At 38.0% G+C, this 20,007-nt stretch overlaps 1 protein-coding gene across 5 annotated transcripts in view; it reads left to right on the forward strand.

The window, feature by feature from the left end:
• The window catches only part of LOC135475904 (solute carrier family 2, facilitated glucose transporter member 1-like), a 51,502-nt gene that overhangs the window by 16,118 nt on the left and 15,377 nt on the right, over positions 1 to 20,007 (forward strand). For 2 of the 5 annotated variants that reach the window (XM_064755856.1, XM_064755860.1), the window contains exons 2-5: positions 3,322 to 3,461; positions 13,421 to 13,525; positions 14,238 to 14,449; positions 15,230 to 15,354. In XM_064755856.1, coding sequence (XP_064611926.1) covers positions 3,447 to 3,461; positions 13,421 to 13,525; positions 14,238 to 14,449; positions 15,230 to 15,354 — 457 coding nt within the window. In that variant the 5' untranslated portion in view covers positions 3,322 to 3,446. Of the gene's footprint in view, positions 1 to 122; positions 272 to 774; positions 865 to 3,257; positions 3,462 to 13,420; positions 13,526 to 14,237; positions 14,450 to 15,229; positions 15,355 to 20,007 lie in introns of those variants that run through there. The other 3 variants (XM_064755859.1, XM_064755857.1, XM_064755855.1) reach the window with 3 other exon arrangements.

The raw sequence follows: 20,007 nt of genomic DNA on the forward strand, positions 1-20,007 counted from the left end.
TATGTCATACAAGGTCGAAATAGTCGTAAAATAGACATCCCCCCCCACCTCCCGGACACACACACACAAAAACCAACCCACCCGCACCCCTCCCAGCTAACCCATTCCGTGTAGAACTCACTCTTCATATGTGATTAGGAACGCCTAAACGTATATTCATTTGTCTTAATCCCGGAACTCTAGTTTCTATATAGCGTACGTGTGTATAGATGGAAGCCTTGCATACTGCATCCCTAAACAAATGTTGGAAATCCGGATCTCAGTGCACTTGGTAAATATTAAACTTGGCTGATGCTATTTGGTAAATGCGTGACGTGTAAGTACGTTTTTAGTGGGTAATACAACAAACCTATATATTAGGAAAACAGGAACCTTGTTGGGTATTATATACTACCAGTCTTAAGACATTTTATTGTTCACAGATTGGTCTGGTAGCAGCATAACATTGGTAAAAATGGGTAGGCGTATGAAATTAGGTGTAGGACCCCCACCTCTAGTATAGTTGTGCACCAGAATGCTTTTCCTTTGTGCGCTTTTTCATTTTATATGGATTTCTTAGAAAAGGAACGGACTAAGACCCTTCTGATTTATCACCCTTTCTTTGAGCAACAATCATTTCAAAGCCCATCTGTATCCGACAATTAAGTTCCGGACAAGAATTTAAGGGAAGAAACCGGAGACTTTTTGGCACGTCTCACCTTCTGGAAAACTTCCCTATATATAGACCTATATAGGCTTATAAATTTAAAACCATTTCCGATGCAAGTGCATTGTCAAGAACGGTTATGAAGACATAGATGTGTCAGTTATGATTGCTCCTGGTATTCATCTCGATATAGTGAATAGAGGTTATAACTGAATCTTGTGAGTTGGTTTCTTTATATATTACATATGTAGGATTTCATGGTACTTTTTGCATACCCGGGCATGGATAGTGAGTTTGTAGATTCTCGCCGCTCTTGATGAGGCCTTGGTGACAATGTAGGCCTAAATGCTCGACGACTGCTTGAGAAGCCGTTGGCGCAGTTAACGTTCTTCCAACGACATGGTGTACATGGGATAAAAAGACTATCTTAATTCCAGGGTGTACATATATAAAGTCGGTCATATGTAGAAAAGTTCGCTGATTTAACCCAGACACTGTGGTTTCCTTGGGCTATTCATAAAACTGACAATCAAATAACTGAATAAATAAATAAATGTAAATGTCAGCGTTTTCTTACATGAAGATTCATGCCCGCATTAAGGGTCTGTATATATGTGTATATAGGCCTAATAGTGGCGTCTGTTCAAATAATATTTAGTTATATAGATAATAAATTTAGAACTGTGTGTCGGCCCATATATAGATGTATATTTATGAGGCCTGATGAGTTATGTATAGCCTTAAAGATGGCTTTATTTAAGCCTCGGCCTACTGGATAAACCCGCAGCCGCTCACCCGGTGTATAGACCTATTTAAGCCTTGGTGAATGTGTCCGCAGTGTTACATTTTAGATATGTAAGGGGTCTTTTAACTTTTAAACTAATAGAATAAAACGTCCCAGCTAAAGTAAAAGTGACCATGCTTTACTGCTGCCTGTGTTCATGCATTGATTCTGTCGATATACGTGTACATGGCTCTTTATACTACATGTAGGCCTGTGTATGTACGTAAATCTTATCTGCCTTCAATTTTATTAGAGTCGAAGATTCCTTTTTTCTTTACATGTTGTTGTTGTTCAGCATATTGTTTGATATGTTTTATCGAGATGGGGATGTCATATTGTGCATGTACATACCATGTATCAGACCGTGGGAATACGTATACATGTTACTGCGTGGAAGTTCAAAGAAAATCAATATATTGAATGTTAATAATCTGGGTGCCAGTTGAAACTGTCCCGAACTGCTTGTCTATCTGCTGCCGTACAGATGTTGCCGACAAACAGCTGGTTATATTTCCCTGTAAAGCACACTTCTGTCAAAAAGTGCAGACCAGCTGTCCCTATAAACAAACCAGGCATGTTGTGCCTTTCAGACGTCATCTGGGGGCATGTCGAAGGTGTGGTTGAATAGCAAGCATTTGATTGGACACTCGTCGTTGATGACGCCGCTTGTCCAATTATGGTGATGGTAAAATTGACATTTTGTTTTAATTTATATTTCGTCTGACTTTAAATACTACTCAGTGTTTATTGCATTTTCGTAAGCCAACAGGTCTGTCTTTTCTGTATACATTTGTTTTCTTTCTTGGAATGATGAAATACGGTACGCCGATGTTATCATGATGTATGTGATAAATTCTACGCCAACGGTTATAGCATTCATTGTAGGGTTTGCCCATTTTGCTGCGAAAGGGTACGTGGGCTCCTCCACATTACAGACACGTTCTTCTGTTTACACACAGTCGTAATCTAACCGAAATACAAAACCTGATCATTGTATTAACTGACATGCAGAAACAGAAAATAAGATCAGCGTTTTGATATTCAACCGTGCATCTTTGATGCAAATGTATAAGTACTCGTACCTTTCTTAAATACTACCTGCTTAATGGTTATAGTTATTTTGGAGGTATTTTTTTCAATGGAGGTATTTGGAGGTATTTTTGTCAATGTCTATTGGAGCCGCTAAAGGAACGTTTGGAAAAAAAAAACAAAAACCAAAAAAGAGAAAAAAAAAAAACACACACACACACACGTTACAACACGGTCGCTTCCATTATCTTTTTTTTCAGACTGTATGGCGTAATATTTAGATTTAGATTTTTTTCAAAATTTCCAAAAATACGTGTAGTAGCAATGTTTCCTTTATTTTATTATTTTTACTTTTACTTTTCGCCTATTCATTTCCTTTTTAAATTTGTACTACCGTTCTTCAAGTTCTTCTTACACGGTTCTCTAGTACACAAACAATACATTCAAACTAGATATGCTGGAGCATAGTGTTAAATAGGCCTGTTTTACTTATTTAGTTTCAAATTTCACAATTTCACATGAGTGTACGTCTTTTAGAAGTCCACTACGATTAAAGGATTACGATGTGTCATGCCCAGTCATATGTACCTCCATAGCCCAGCAAAGTTTAAGAAAGTGCATTTCACCGTACCGGATTTTACCACATACTTGAAGTCTGATTCCCTTTTTTTTTCTTTCCTTTCTTTTTATTTTTGCACACATTTAGTTGGATTATGACGATTCACCCCTATAGCAATGGCCTCGCCGAGACTATTTTACGCGCCCTGTACTCAATCGTGATCTCGTATTCAACGAGATTTGAAGCACAGTACGCTACGCTACATTCACGTTGAATGAACCAGTCTCACTCTGTGTTTTCCAGATCACCATTTGTAAATTTATCCGGAGCAAGCTCAAGGCTAAGCGAAGGTCACCGGATAGAAATACACTTTTAGGAGTGGGAATTTAACGGACGATTGCACGAATCAAGCTTAACCAGTCTTCAAAATGCCAGAATCAACGGTGAGTATCGTTTTCTGTTCATCCAGGAGCTGAGATCGTTGTTAGATCAGAGGCGTGCACGCTACACGTGTGAGGGACGCGGTCTACACGGTCTCTTGCATGGGGCTGACGTTGAACATGTTCACATTTCGTGCACTCGTATCGGCCCAGGATGACAGTAGTAAAGTCTAACCAAGGCCAATCAAAACGTCTACAGAGACACACCTCCATTAATTTGACCTTGACATGATATTAACTCGTATTATGAATTTACTTTCGAAATTGTTTTGAGATTAGTCGTGTGAACGTTGAAATGAGCTAGTTTCAGACATGCCACCTATCTGAAAACTGCATGTGTATATGTGGGCTTCATGGAAAACCCAGAATCGCGATCGTACCTGGCTGTACTTTAGCGACGCTGTAGGAACATTTTGTCTTCTCAAGTCTCGAACGTAATCAACACTTTCTTTTTGGTCAGCAGGAAGAGCCAAAATTTTGTGACATAGGCATCATTTTGAGTCACATTTATCTGTTACATATGGATTTTAACAGTGTGTATAATGGCAAGAAGTTCTGTGACTGTAGTTTAACCTTCATGTTTAGCATTAACATACTGTGACATTCAAATGACTTCTGCCATTGGCTGGAGTATTACGATGGTATAGAACTGGGCAGGTAGACATTATGATAACAGATCCTGTTTTAAAAAATAGTAATAGACCAAGTCATGGTTGGAATCTGTTGTTGTTATTCTCATATTATTTCTTATGTTAGGTATCTAGCTGTTCCTGAACAAAAGATTGTGGTTGCTAAATGATTGATACCAACTGTTAGATGAGTAATTTCAGGTTTACTCGTCTGGGGGGGGGGGGGGATGCTACATTCACATAACTACCATGGACATGTTATACCTCCTACAGTGATGGTCGCCATGGAAGTTAAGTGCACGTAACATTACATTTACTTTGTGAAGTGGGCAGTTGGTGCCATCTACTTAATGACAGTGAAATATCTGTCCATGTCTTGACCTTCTGCAGTTGGCCACTCTACCCAGCAACCCTTGGTTGTTACTAATCAGCCTTTTTCACTTCAATGCAAAATTATTTTCTTTTCAGTATGGTGTGTTAAGGTTTAAAGTTAGTAGACTGATCTGGCCATGTGATGTGAATATGTAGTTCAAGAAACCACATTCACATTCATGTCTTTAATTTAAGCTGAAATCTTGCAAGATGTATTATTCAGGACTGAGTGTTTATTCTCCAGGAGATAAAATTTAACCTAGGGGCAGCATGTTTCCGATGGTAAATGTCCATTTCGTTGAAATTCTACATTGCAAATGATATTTTCCGTCTGCAGTAACTTGTGGCAATAGCATTCAAGGGATGAACAATACTATGTAGAAAGGGCTGCTTTGAAATGTTTGCTGTTTTATTAGCTGTAGAAAGGTGGTTCAGCCTCAAAGTACTGTTCTGGCTATACCAGAGGTCATCCCTTTGTGTATGTCCCAAATTTCCTTTCATGTGTAAATTTCATTATTCCAAAGTTCTGATCATGTTTACTATGTTCTCAGGATTGTGACTAAGGCTGTGTAAGAGTGTACATTCATGGGAAGTTTAGCTGATAGCATGTGATCGACATTTATTGCCATCTACATATATAGTGGATTTCCACATTATTGTACATGATAAAATTTAATTATATTTAATTATTACCTGAATTCAACTATTGAGGGGATCAGTTCTTGTATGACAAGTATTAACACTGGCTGGATTAAAAGAGATGTACAGTTACAACCCCCCAGAGTATTAATGAGGGTCCTTGCTAGTTCATTGATTAGCAGTGTTCTTGCTGAAGACCTGGAGTCACAGAACATTGGTTAATCCAGATGTACAGTGATGGGTATGTCAGGCAAACCAGTCTGGCTACGTAGGGAACATTTTGGTAATTAAATCTTAAAACCTGTACTAACAATTGTAAATATTGCAGTCAACCTATAGGTCAGTAAAAATGTAAATTTGTGTACGTGCTGATGTGAGGTAATAATGGATAAATTTTCATGGGAAACTTGATAATGTAGGCCATACACGTATGCATGTAATTTACTCCATGTGTAACAGACATAATTACACTTTGTTTTTGACTTTTGTAATGTCACCTCTTTTAGTGCTAGCGCACTGGCAGATTGTATCCTCAGGGGCTTGCTTTTTTTATGAGAATGTGTCTGGCTGTACATGAACTTGTAGTTATGAAAGCCTGTTTGTTTTAGTGTGTCAGTGGGAACAGGTCTACTGTATGGCACATTGAGCTGGGGTGGACAGGACTGTAGAACCCAGTGTATACTTCATACATGTACTATACATGTACATCTAAATAATCCTGTCTTGGCTTGACATTGTACTTTTATTTAGAAGTCCTGGCTTGGACTAAAACTGTACATGTTTGCGTAAATGTTTGAAGTCTGCATCAAAATTGAATTAGTGACTTTAGGCAGGTCAGTTTGAAAAGGGTGAGTGAATGAAACTGCAGCACTGGTCAGTAACTAGGATACGTGTACTTATTGGTATTTGTGTAATTCTCACATAGTTTCATTTGCACAGCACTCAGGTTTTGCCCTGTCCCGGGGTGTAGTTAAGGTAAATTACAACATTATAGCATTGTGATGATTTGAGATAATTTGTGATAAGCTACTGTTTAACACCAGTGAGGCGTGAACAAACCATTCACCTGCCAAAGTTGACCTGATCCAATGGGCCAGATAATCTCTACAGACTGGTGATAATACATGTTTGTTCATGTATAGTAACCTACAGACCTACATTACATGTACTTAACCTGACCTGGTCTAGTGAAGCATACAGTACATATGCCCTAAATGATCTCAAATTTCCCCTGCAATCTTTAGAGGCCAATAAATATGACAAAATATTTTTTTTGGTGCTGAAACTGAAGATAAAAAGACTGTGCTAAAAGTCCTCATTAGTGTAAAATATGTACATTTCTGAGGCTGTTTTCATTCAAATGAAAAAAACTACCATTTTGAAAACTCCATTACATGTAACTTTTTAAGCAGTACCTGTAAAAGTGAACATGAAGGCTTTCAGATTCAAACTTGAACCTGGCCATTCGCCGACTTGGAACATTGGAAGTTTCATGCATGTAAGTTATTGGTAGCTTTTTTTCTACCCTTTGTCTGAAATTTGCATATTTTTTTCCCATTAACAAGTGATTACATACATGTACTGTGTGACCTGTCAGGCCTTAACATAACAGGGTGTTCAGTTTCAAAGATTTTATCCCCGTACAGAATTAGTTACCATGGGAACCTGATTACTATGATTGATAATGGGATCAGCTTCACGAGAACAACTGGTGATTATGAATCTGCCCGTGCTGTGTCATGTGGCATTGATCTAGGTGGAAGTTAAGGGTATCTTTTGATTGTTCTTTTTGTCTGTATGTACCCAGAAGTCGTTTACTCAGGTGCACATTATCCACATTATGAGAACAGGTATGGAGCTTGTGTGATGTGTAATTCAAATCCACCCACAACATCACAAGGCTTTACGTTTATTCAAGTTGTATGTTTAAATCACCAGCTACTGGTTTCAAGTGGCTTTTAAGTTTTAGACAGGAGTTAGTTACTCTTTAGAGCATTTGTCCGAGGTGCCATGGTTTCCTCCGGGCATTCCTAATTGCATTACAACATGAACTGGCCACTGGCTAGTATCAGAGTATTTTGACCACTGTTAATTGTTATTTCTTATTTGACTTTCTCACATCTAAAATTAGAAGCAGGATTGAGCTGTCAAACAACATTTTTCCTGGAATTCACATACATTTTTTTTCAGTTAGTAAATAATTATTAATTAATATTAATAATTATTGCACTTCAGTAGCTTGTCTGCTTTGTGAAACAGTGTAACAAGAAACGTATAATTAAATATATAAACAGAGGCCTTATAATAAAATATCCTTGTAAATAGAGTGCAATACATTCACATGTGTAGATCTATGAAAAGGGTGAGACAGGCATCCAGTACTGCAACATCCAGCAAGTGGAAATACTGCAGATTTTCATTAAAAATATATTATTGTACCTGATAATGCCTTGAAAGGGATTCTTGATCTGCTGCATTCAGTTATTAGCACAGCCAATCCTTTCACCTGGTGAGACAACTGAGTGATTTTCACTTGGCATAAAACAGTGTTAAAAACTGTAAACCCTGAGCAAACAAGCAGTACAAAGCAGAGGGGCCAGAGTGACCTGCCCTTTGTCTGAACCCTAACTTGCCATTTTGTCCAGGTGTAAACAAATACAGACCCACACTCGAAGGTTGAGGGTTAAGGTCAGTGTGTGTTAACAACACTCAGACACCTGACTAGGGCCAGGGGTTAGAACATGGATGCCAAGGGTTAGGCCAATGGCTCTGGATTCCTTGTTTCCGGTTACAGTTTTCATCGTTATTGTTTGAGCTATATAGTATGATAATTTAAGGGAAATTTCTGGTTCCAGTGATCAGATTTACTATTGTCTGATTGGTCCTTGGTATGGCACTTGCATATGGTAAATACCTATGTAGCGTTTTCAAGTTTCCTTGACAACATACATGTAATTGGTCGAGTGAGTTTTATGGTCTTTGAGTGCTGTTATTATAAAGTAATAGTGAATAAACTGAAGGGTAGAGAGTAGGATTGTGTTTATTCAGTGATGAGTGTCACTGGTACACGGTGCAGGTAGATTTACTTTTGTTCAGGGCAGTGTTCACGGATATTATGTCAAGGGTATTCAGTTGTCTGCGGCATGAATGGTAGTTGGTGAAGGGTGGATGAGTGCAAAATCTATCTGTAGTACATGAATGGGCAGAGGTTTTCTCACCAACAAATACATATAATGTACTACAGTCTAGGTTTTTAAAAAAAAAAACGCATGTGGAATTGGGTAGATATTTGTGAAAATGAAAATATTATATACAGAATCATATTAACATGTACATATACATGTACATGTGACTGTATTGCTGTACATGGTCATAAATGCACGTGTGGGCACGTTGTTGTGAGCATATAGGTGGCACAGTGGCTGTGAAAAGCCTACTTGTAAATGACTGCATGTGCCTTCATTGCCTGTACATGTACCTTCTCTGCCTGTACATGTACCTTCATTGACTGTCCATGTACATATACCTTCATTGACTGTCCATGTACATGTACCTTCATTGCCTGTGCATGTACATGTACTCCCATTGCCTGTACACGTACCTTCTGTGCCTGTGCATGTACCTTCATTGACTGTCCATGTACATGTACCTTCATTGCCTGTGCATGTACATGTACTCCCATTGCCTGTACACGTACCTTCTGTGCCTGTGCATGTACATGTGCCTTCATTTCCTGTGTACGTGTATGTACTTCTGTGCTTGTGCCTGTACCTTCAGTGCATGTACATGTCATATAGCTTACCTTGACATTGAGCATACATTTACATGCAGGCAAATTGAATAATTAATAGAAGATTAAACACCAAATTCTTACTACTGTTTCACATTTTATAAACTTTTGGGCTCATCTTTGATGAAATTTGGGTTTACATTGTTAAGTGTATAAAAAACAAGCCCTGAACCTGGGAAAGTTTTTGACATCCAACAATCTAAAAAAAAAAGTAGCATTCATATGAAGCAAATTAAGAAAATAAACAGCGAACAACGTTTTGAGTGAGTGAGTGCTTGGGGTTTAATGTGAACAACATTTTTGCACAAAGTACATGTGTTTAGGCATTCAGTTTTGTTGAATATAAAACTTGTCAGTTCATATTCATGATGTATTGCCTGCATTTATAATTGAATCTGTACATGGTCATTTCACAAGCCACAAGCGAAAACAGTAAAAAATTACATCCTTAAAGCATCTTTGAATATTGATGTTTGTTCCTTCCTGTGGCAAGTCAATAGTTCAGTTTAATGCTGCAAGTAGATGTTGAACAAAGACAAACAAGCTCAGAAAAAAAGCATAATGTTGCCAACAGAAGCTTGCTTTGCCTGAACACCTTAAATAGCATAGATGTCTTCTGCCACAAGCTCTTAACCTGTCTGGCAGTGGCTGTGCTAGAAGTGGTTGTGGCATGTATATCATTATATTTGGCTGGCAAGTCACAGGCTTGCGTGCTGTGTGACTTATCCGTGATGTAAAAACATTGAGAATTCTCAAAGTGTATGCGTAATTGCGTGACAAACACAAACTTTACGACATGTTTACTACAAAACACTTTGATGCTCTGTGTGATGTTTTTTTTTTATGTGATTCTGTGTGTGTATACACATAGATATAGTTTTTTATGTTCATATGTCATGTACACATACATGTACACATACATGGCATATTTATGCACTGCATGCCTGCTACACGTAAGTGGTAAACTGCAGGCAGGGAAACATGAAATGCATGCGTGGAAATAAAAGTATAGTGTTGAAACAGAATTTAGCTAAAATGCAGTTTTTAAGAAACTAATCAATGAATTTTTAAAATTTAGGTGGATAATTAATTTTGTGTCTGTGATGAGGATATTGCATACTCATTTTCATGAGGAAGAAAAATTTCATGTATTGAGGAAGAAAATTTCATGTATTAAGGAAGTGCACACAATAAGGATGTAGCAGTTATAAAATTTACATGTACATATACATGTAGTCTACTCTAGTCCAGAAGTATGGTGTACTAGGATGAACTGTTCTATTTGGAAGCAAACCATGTACAAGAGTGTGGGACTACCCAATACATACACACTTGATTTAAACATACATTCAGGGACCATGTCTGAATGGGCGCATGTAAATAAAGGAATAAAGAAAAACTCATGTCATGGGTCGTCGTGACTACAGCATGAATGCTGGGGGGGCTTGGCAGCATGACAAGTTCTGATTGGCTGTTGGTCCACACACCCCCAACACACCCTGAGGGAGGTGTGTATTTTGTGGAACACGTGGCATGCAGTCGCCAGACTGCGATTGTATTGATTATGGCAGATTGCCAGAGCTCGATTCAGTTTTCTGATGAAATCTGTGTATATGTGGGTGGAGTAAATCAACAATAAATTTGCCACTCTGAACTGATATTTTCTTATTGTTTTGTTTTATTTTCTTGATAGGGTTTTAATGGGGTACTGTGATATTTTACTTACAAGTATATGTACATGGTGACTTTCAGATTTATGGGTGAAGGAAACTGAAGGCACAGTCCCGAGAAAAACCGTCTGCTTATGTCATGTACTGATAAAGATACATCTGCATGTGCCTGACCAACGTCCTGTAGTAATACAGCATGCACTGAGTTACATGCAAAGTACCATACGTAATAACCCAAGAGAATTACACTGGAATTTCAAGATTTTTACATGACAAGTATTATGCATGAATATTCATTATTTTGATAATCAGATTTCCCCTGGTTTCCTCCCATCATAATAGTGGCTGCCAATGTATGAGTGGCATATTCTTGAGTGTGGCTTAACACCATTTAAATAAATAAGTACATGTAATCAGATTGGAAAACTTCTCTTTTCTACATGTATGCTGAATTTCCTGACACTTTTCTGAAACTTTTGGAAACATCGATGTCCTCCCGTAAATATTGCATTCCTACCGAAAGGAAGAACAAAATATTATCATGAAGGAATACCTGTACTGGTATTCCAGTATGAATCATGAGTAAAGGTGCTAGAGTTGAGTGCATGTGATAATGAAAAGTTTACCAGCAGTTTTGTTGAATATTGAATGAAAGTTATGATTTGCTCATCTTTTTTAAAGTATTGTCAGAATATATGGAATTTTCCTCTTCATTCTACACGCTGTTGTGTTCTAAGACACATATTGGTGACCATGTTTATTCGGCTCTTTGTTTAATGAACTAAAGTTTTCTGACAAGACGAAATGACAAACCCATTTAATACTTCACATGTTTTTATGTAAATTGTGTTGTCTGGTATTATGTATATGTTTGGTGATGCTCAGAAACAAAGAGGCATTTAGCCTTCAAGAAATTTTTAGCTGATTTGGTTTGCCAAATTTGATGTGGTTAAACTTTAGCTTTATATAGACAACTGACAGCAGAGTTTAGAGATGTATTGTACAAAGTGTGTATGTAACTATGGAGGTAGAATAGAAGGAGGCACTACTCTGCCTGTCGGGTTTGATGACCTGCCAACTGCATGCTGATCTATTGAATTATGAAAAGGCTTCATGCAGTCCCACTTTGATGTACACTGTACATTACTGACGATCAGCTAGACTCGCCCAGAAAAGGAGCTTTCCCCTAAGAAAACACGAATTGCCTCTGTGTAGCATTTTCTGCTGTATGTATATCGTAATAAGGTGGTCTGATAAATCCATTAATTTCAGTAACTCTAGATCAACTTTTGTAACCATATAGGCCTATAATTCCTAAAATTACCGTGTATTATGGCGTAGAAGGCATAAAGGACGCTAATTGAAGAACCATCAACAACTCGCATTATTTTCAAAGAAACTAATATTACGTATAGACGCCAGCCAGTCCTGTCTTTGTCTTAATCTATTTATATGCCAATATACGACAGGTTTCAGTGTCCAAAACATTTATTTATTTTAATTTCAACCAAAAAACACAAACCGAATTACACAAAATTACAGGCATTGTCGGCAGATCTCCACAAGCTTGCTTCGTCCTTATCAAGACGGCTGTTTGCCCGAGACAGCCTCATGTGCTCCTGCGCCAAGGCCTGACCAAACCAGACAGATCTAATCTCCTGTCACAACAGAGAGCCGACCAATGGTGTATGAAACCTACACTGAACAGTTTGAGGCCTCATAGTTGTGCCTCCATCTCTTTTGCGTCCATGATTTAACATGTCACTATGATATTATTTTTAGGAAGGATATGAGTAATGGACAAAATATGCTCATGTTGATTATCAGTACATCTTTTTAGAGACTATTAATCAAGTAATGATGAAAAGTATATTTGGGGAAAGTCAGCAAGTGTGGAATAATACTGGGGAAACAAATTGGAATGTATATACATACAGTATGTGCAAGTACATGTGACCTGTAGAAAAATTTAAGTGGAATTGCACAGATGTCGTGAACGGCGAATTAAAATACGTCTGCTACACTTGAATATGTACCTTAAATCCTCAAGAAATTGGACCACACACATAGAGCACTTTTGTCACATATACATGTGAGAGAAATGTTACCTGGATTGTTTAGGTTATTTTATAATTTCTGGCACATTTATATATGTCCCTGCCTACATGTATACAACTCTTTTTATTACTTCTTAAAATCTAATGAATTTTGTTTTCAAATTGCATCTAAAATTATTCTTTACTGGTCGAATTTGAAGATTTAGGGTAGATGTAGATGCATACATGTATGTATACCTGTAGTACATGTAGAGTGCACATACCTTGATTAAAGAATAGGGGCCTTTGTGGATCAGTAGGTTAGGGCGCTAGCGCAGAGTAATGACCCAGGAGCATCTCGCCAATGCAGTCACTGTGAGTTACAGTCCAGCTCATGTTGGCTTCCTCTCCGGCCGTACGTGGGAAGGTCTGACAGCAACCTGCGGATGGTCGTGGGTTTCCTCTGCACTGTGCCCGGTTTCCTCCCACCTAATGCTAACTGCCATCGTAGAAGTGAAATATTCTTGAGTACAGTGTAAAACCAATCAAAGAAATAAATAAAATGGTTAAAGAATAAATTTGGCGAGAATTAAAAACCTGTTAAAAATTAGAAAATGAAAGATGATCCGTTGTCACATTGAGCTGGGAAAGTGTATTACCTTTAACTTTTTAAGAAATGTATAAACCATGTTGGAAATTATGAAAACATACTTGACTCTGTTACAAGTATCTGTGCACGATGATTGTGAATATGCCAGATTATGGGGCGCTGCTATATTACTTTCCTCTCATTTTTACTTGTTTTGTTGTGTTTTTTTTTTATCAGGATGGGAGGGTGACTCTGATGTTAGTGTTAAGCACGGCTGTGGCAGTGGTTGGCAACTCTCTACTGTATGGATATAACATTGGTGTACTCAACACACCTGCACCGGTAAGTCCATTCAACAGTCAGCTTTCGCATTTTTTGTTTATAATTCTTATAGCATGTTGATGGCTTTTTGCGCCCTCTTACAAATGCAATAGGGACCATTCTGTCTGTAAGTTTGGAAGAATGTTTTATTTTTTTTATTTATTTTTTTTTCACCTTTAGGGCATTTTACAAGTGTCAATGATTTGAAATGATAGTGATTTATAATTATACTGAAATAATCCCGGCATCATACTCCTAACAGTGCATGCACCGCTCTCTAACATTTGCTTTACACCACTGCCACGACTAGCAAATTTTGTACAGATATCTTGAACAACACCAAGGTCAGTGTGGCAGGAAGTGATGTCAGAAAACAGGAAAATCCCGTCTCAACCTTTCTTTCTAATTATACTTTGTACAGTTGTATTTTCTTTATCTAAAGTATGTGCAATATGATTCTAACCAACACTTGAAGCAATTTTATTGATGAATGCTGAATAAATAGCTCTGCCCAAGCTCAATAATGGTAAGGCTAAGCCTAAACAAGCCTACATGCATCACCCAGGCTTCAAATGTCCAGCTAAACTAGTGATTGCAGTGATGTAAAGCAAACCTAGCGAGTGGAACATACGCTGTAAGGGGTATGTGCCAGCATTGCGGCCAGTGTTGTGAGACTTGTACCAGATATATTTTCAGTTTCATTTGTTTGTTCGACCTGCATCTGTGTTTACAGATAATTCGTCAGTTTTACCAAGACATTTATTATGACCGTGGAGGCAACCCACTGAATGTCTCAACCCAACCTGTCAACGGCACTGCCTTTAAGAAAGAAGGTTTGACCACAGCTCAGCTAGAACTGCTGTGGTCAGTTACGGTCTCCATCTTTGTAGCGTTTGGCATGATTGGTGCCTTTGTGTCCGGCAAAATTGCTGATGTCTTTGGCAGGTGAGTTTAATTTTACACATGCATGTACTTGCACACTGTACATAGCCAAAAGAAAAAAAAAGCTCTCTAACTTGAGTAAATGATCAATGTTAAAGGATATGATGTCGAAAGTTAGACCGACCAGGCTCAGCCTCTCTCTCGTACAGCGGTTAACATTTTAACATTTAACCCCAACCCTGAGATAACTGAGTGAGAGAGACCCCTTTCGCCGTCCCTGACCACAATCTGACCCCAAAAAGTGATTCTGAACTTTGAAGGCTGGTATTTGAAAGTTTGTTTAATAGACAGATGCAAAGACAGCATAAAATCCCTTCCTTTCCAGTTGTGAAAAAAATTTCCCCAACTCCTCGGTATAACGGTTTTTGACTTACAGCCAGATGTAAGCCAATTCTATAATCACCCAAATATAAAGCTGCCGATATAATCACTTTCAATACATGGAGGTGTTTTATCTGAAAATTAAAATTTTTGTCACTCTCAGTGAACACCAAAATTCTAATGACTAATGCCTAATGTTTGTGGCATTGGCTGGTTGACCCGTATCAGTATAATGCGGCTGTGGGGCGGCTAATTTGCCTTTGGCAAGTCGCCTCAGTGAGGTAGCACTAGGTAAAAGAGCGGTGGAAATCCGTCCTGCAACAAGGAGACACATTGCATGCACTCTAAGGATTCCTTCATCGTCGTATGACGAAAAATTGCTAAGTACAACATTAAACCCCAAGCACTCACTCACTCCTAATGTTTGGGTTTCACTACTGATATCACCATTGTTACTTTCAGGCGTGGTGGGTGTATGCTGGTGTCTGTTGTCATGATCATAGCTAGTGTCCTGGGTGGATTGACGAAGGTTGCCATGGCACCAGAGATGCTGATCGCTCATAGAGCAGTTGTGGGCATTCACAATGGTAGGTGAACTTATCAGCAATGCTTACTGCAATGTTGAAATTCAAACAACATAGGTTGTGGAGAAAAGTTGACCACAGCAGGCCTTTGAACCAAGTAACGTTTCAGTTCAGGTTTTCACATTTTTGCAGGTTGGTAAAATGTTCACCGTCACAAAGAAAAATAAAACTGAAAAAGACATTTCACTAAATGTTTCCACTGGGGTAAATCCCATTCTTTATTCTATAAATTATTTGTCACTTTTAAAAAACACAAATGAACAGTACACCAGTTGCAAAAAAATATTTCAGTGCTGACTGTGTCAAAAAAGAAGTTACGGTGCATTTGTAGGTCATTAAACAGGGTCCACTTTCCGTCACTTGTCCACATCACTTTGATTTAGGTAACAAGAAAGACTGGGTTTTGTATGGAATAGGGATGCTGTTCTGACTTCGGTTTGGGTCCTACTTAGTATGCAGTGTGTGATTTGAGGTGATAAAAACAAATCTGGGGAGTTTTAGTTTATGAGGTTTAATATCTAAAAGTGATATTACAGAAGGTGCTGCATGTGTACCCACTTAGTTTCCCTGCCAGGTCATGCCTACACTTGAGTGAAACTCTATTTTTACATACTGGATGCAAGAAATGTTGATTTCTGGTAAAAAAAAAAAAAATACTAAAATATTCAGTTTCAGGATTAAAAATTTGGAGTTTGTTAAATTCCTGACATGTAACGTTGCAGATTGAAAATAAGCTTAACGATCTAATATTAGGGTTGATCTGCCAACAAAGTCCGGAGGGTCAAACCTATGATAGGGTTATTTATTGACATCTTAAGTCAAATTACATTTTTCGATTATTATTATTATTATTATTAATAAACAACTTTACAATAGACAGCATTACTACAAGAATGAAACTGTGCGCCCACATGTCTATCGCTATGGGAAGCTTGCCTTGCTGATGGTTAATGTGGCCTGCAGTATACATACAACATGTTCAGTTACCAGGAGCAGTCTCCACATCTTCTAACAGATAAATCGGCCACATGCCAGTATGATCATCCATTATTGTAGGCTGTGATGGAGATAGGGCGCTGTGAGGTTGTTCTTGTGGTTATAGTCAATTATAATTCTGACGTGCATTATAGATAAGGGGTAAAATAACCACACAGCCCCATGACCAGCCCAACATAATTTATGACAGCATCTGTTCTGTTTTTTTCTCTTTACTGTGGGGCAGTCCTTTTCTATCATCCCCAATGCTGCATTCAGTTACATATAGATGATGACTGAGTAATTATCACAGGCATTATGCATACCCAAGTTACCTGATAATAATACTAGATAGCCAGATCCTGGTGGAGGAGTGAAGTACCCATTTCTGCCCGCGGCTGTTCAGTCAGACTGTAATTACGATGTAAAGCCAGCTTGTTGCATGGCCTCCTCAGATTCCTGCACTGAAAAGCCACACTTTGTTTGGTCCACTGCTACAGGAATATTAAACCATTGAGGCAAAAACACTCAGCGAGGTGCTAATTAATCTTGTTTCCATGGAAACTGGCATCTGGTTGATTATGGGATAGTTTTATTTCAAATCTCATCGTCACAATGCTTTGGTTGATGTAGATCCTCAAATGGCTACTGTTTTTCTGTTTTGATTTCGCCGTTGGCCAGTATAGTGTCTGGGGGTATTTTTATAGACAGTGGTCAGTTCATCAGCATCGATCTTGTGATTTCTGCTAAACATACAATAAGATCTTGAAGAGTCTATATCAAATTTGAGTTCTTGGTATCTTAACCTACAGGTATTTTCCAAAGTCCATCAGGACCAGTACGTCTATTTCTTTATAATGACCGATCCTCTCCAGCCGTATGTGGGAAGGTCTGTCAGCAACCTGCAGATGGTTGTGGGTTTCTGCCGGGCTCTGACCAGTTTAATGCTGGCTGCAGTCGTAGAAGGGAATTAAAAGATCATTATGTTTAACATGTTAACCAGGCTTATTGTGCTTACGGTTGATAGGTGTTGAGAGCATTTGGACGTTATTTCTTGTACATATGTTGGTACATAAATGGACAGGTTATCACCAGTTTACACAACCAATGTGCAAATCATAGCAAACACTCCAAATGACTATAAAATGTCACCCACAAAAGTGCATTTTGATCGCAAATAAATGTTCCCATGTTCCAAGCAAACTACAAAACACCTTTCTAAAATCAATAGAACTCTGAGTCAGGAAAAATGGGCGTTAGTCATGGACTAAATTTATGGTCATTTAGGGTACATTTTGAGAGCAAGGTATGTGTAATAAGATATGTGTAATAAGGTATATGTAATAATATTATCTTTCATAAGAATCCAGGATTTCTGCAAATTCAATTAATTTGTATTTTCATGTTCAGAAATGAAAGTTATTATGAATGAATTCTGTCCAAAATATAGATTTGAGCCATGTTTGTAATAAATTATGATAATTTGGCATGACATTTTGAAGCCAAAGCTCTGCATGTTTGCCAGGGGAATCATGTATTTTAATATTTAACAAGCCTGTTGCACTACAAGGTTATGAATACAGGGTTATGATTACAACCAGGATGCTACAGTGACTTATTCCCGAGAGCAATCTGACACTTGTTCATCTTTAACAGAAGTCAGTTAAGGATGGCTGTTGTCAGGGATTACATTCATTGTGTGAGATTATGCAGGATTTCGATGCCAGAGACTACAAAAATAGTGTTACCAATGGAGCTTCAAGATTAACCTCAGCCTCTCTGGGGATGTCCCTGATTCATCCAGTCCTTGTTGAGCTTCCTAAAAGAAGTGTGTAGCTCAGGTTGTGAACAGTTTCTCACTGGCACATCTTTTAAATCTTTCCAAGATGGCAGTGGTAACAGAATTTGGTATATAGACACATTTCCCTATGTGAAATTATTCCTACATTTTCCATTCTGTGGCTTAACTTCATGATGTCTGTACAGTCAATTTCCTTTCGTGAAGGAATTGACATCGCAATTTCCTTATTTTCCTGCTCATTGTCCCGTCTTCAGTGATAAATATATGGACTTGTTGACATAAGGACGAAAATATCCTTGGGCTGCCAAAAATAGGCAATCTCATTTGATTGAAATCCACAACATTAAGAGCCATCTAACTGGATGGGTTTTTAGAGACCAGTATTACCCTGCCTGCGTGTAAGGTAGGCAGTATTGATTATTTAGGCTTATGTGTTGTTCACCAGCAACACGTAGGCTGGCGCTGCCCATCCTGCACGTAACCCCTTCACATATAACCTTGACTAGCCAATATGTTTTACACGTTGAGGTGATTCGACTGTGTCTTATTTGTGCGTGTACATGTTTGTGAGTGGGTTTGAGCGTAGGCTACTGTGTATACTGTCAGGTTAAGAGGGACAGCATGGGTGATGTTTCAAACCATGCATCATACAACATGGTTCAGATGGTCAGCATGGAAGTTTTGGCCGTGTTGTTGCTTTCTGATTTTTGTAGAATGTATGCACTATGCAGATATTATTGTATGTGTACTGTTTCTTGTACAAGGTACTGCTGTGTTAAGAAGCTTATGAGATACAGGTACATGTACACTGGAATTTCCTTTAAAAGGGCTTGCACACCTGTCCTGTATAAATCTGAAGTAATTTTGATATTCATGGAGTGAATATTTCACTTTTTATTCGATATTCACATCAACAAGATCTTAATCTCTGTAAATCTATGAGAAAATCCACAGTAGGATTGGTCTCAAACACAGACAGGTTCTGCACAACTGAACATCAATGTGGCTCGCCCACGTACACTTCCTTATCCATCTGTTACCCTACATTCACACACTTCCACAGCTGTGTACTCTAAGGCCATCCCTAGGCTCTACAGTATAGCTGACAATTTGGGAATTGATTTTGGCATCAAATCCAGTCTGCTTTGTCTATTAAATAGACTGTTTATAAGGAACCGTAACCGATGTAAGAGATCCACTTTGATAGGACACTGTATGCATTTTTTTTTTTCATGTATCTCTTTTTTATCCATTGCTAATCTGTGCTGGTCTTAAAACATGCATTAGGGTATGAGATACTCAAATTCCTTTGGTTTTGTATAATTGGAAACATTTTCATTGTAGTTTCAAAAATCATGATTTATTTACAGTCTGTAAAATGGGTTGCAATCTCATGGTACGTGTATTTTGAAACAGCTTCAAGTAAATCCTGTACATGTATTTTGGGCAATTTTTTTTCTTCATTTTACCATTTTCTTTGGTACAAACTAGAATACTTTAAATTGACAACTTCCTGTTTTACAGTGTTTCTCTGCCAGTTTAATTTCATAAGAGCATTTTTCAGCACATTGATAAAAAACCACTTGCGCAATGGCTGCTCCCATAACTTTCAGTCACTTGGAATTTGATAGTGTTTACAGTATCTTGATTGTTGTATGTATTTGGGTGTAATCATCTTTTGATATATTTTGTAGATTGCAAACAACGGTCTAGATACGTGGATCAGAAATATTGATAGGGGCCTTTGGGCAATCAGATTTTCTCCTTCCATAGTGTAAATTGTGAAAAGTTCTTGAGTGTAACATTAAAAAACAATCCAGCAAGAATAAAAAATGAAAAAATCTCAAACATTAAACTTTGTTTCTTGATTTCCATCTCGT

The sequence above is a fragment of the Liolophura sinensis genome, chromosome 9 (assembly GCF_032854445.1).
Source record: "Liolophura sinensis isolate JHLJ2023 chromosome 9, CUHK_Ljap_v2, whole genome shotgun sequence".
NCBI lineage: Eukaryota > Metazoa > Mollusca > Polyplacophora > Chitonida > Chitonidae > Liolophura > Liolophura sinensis.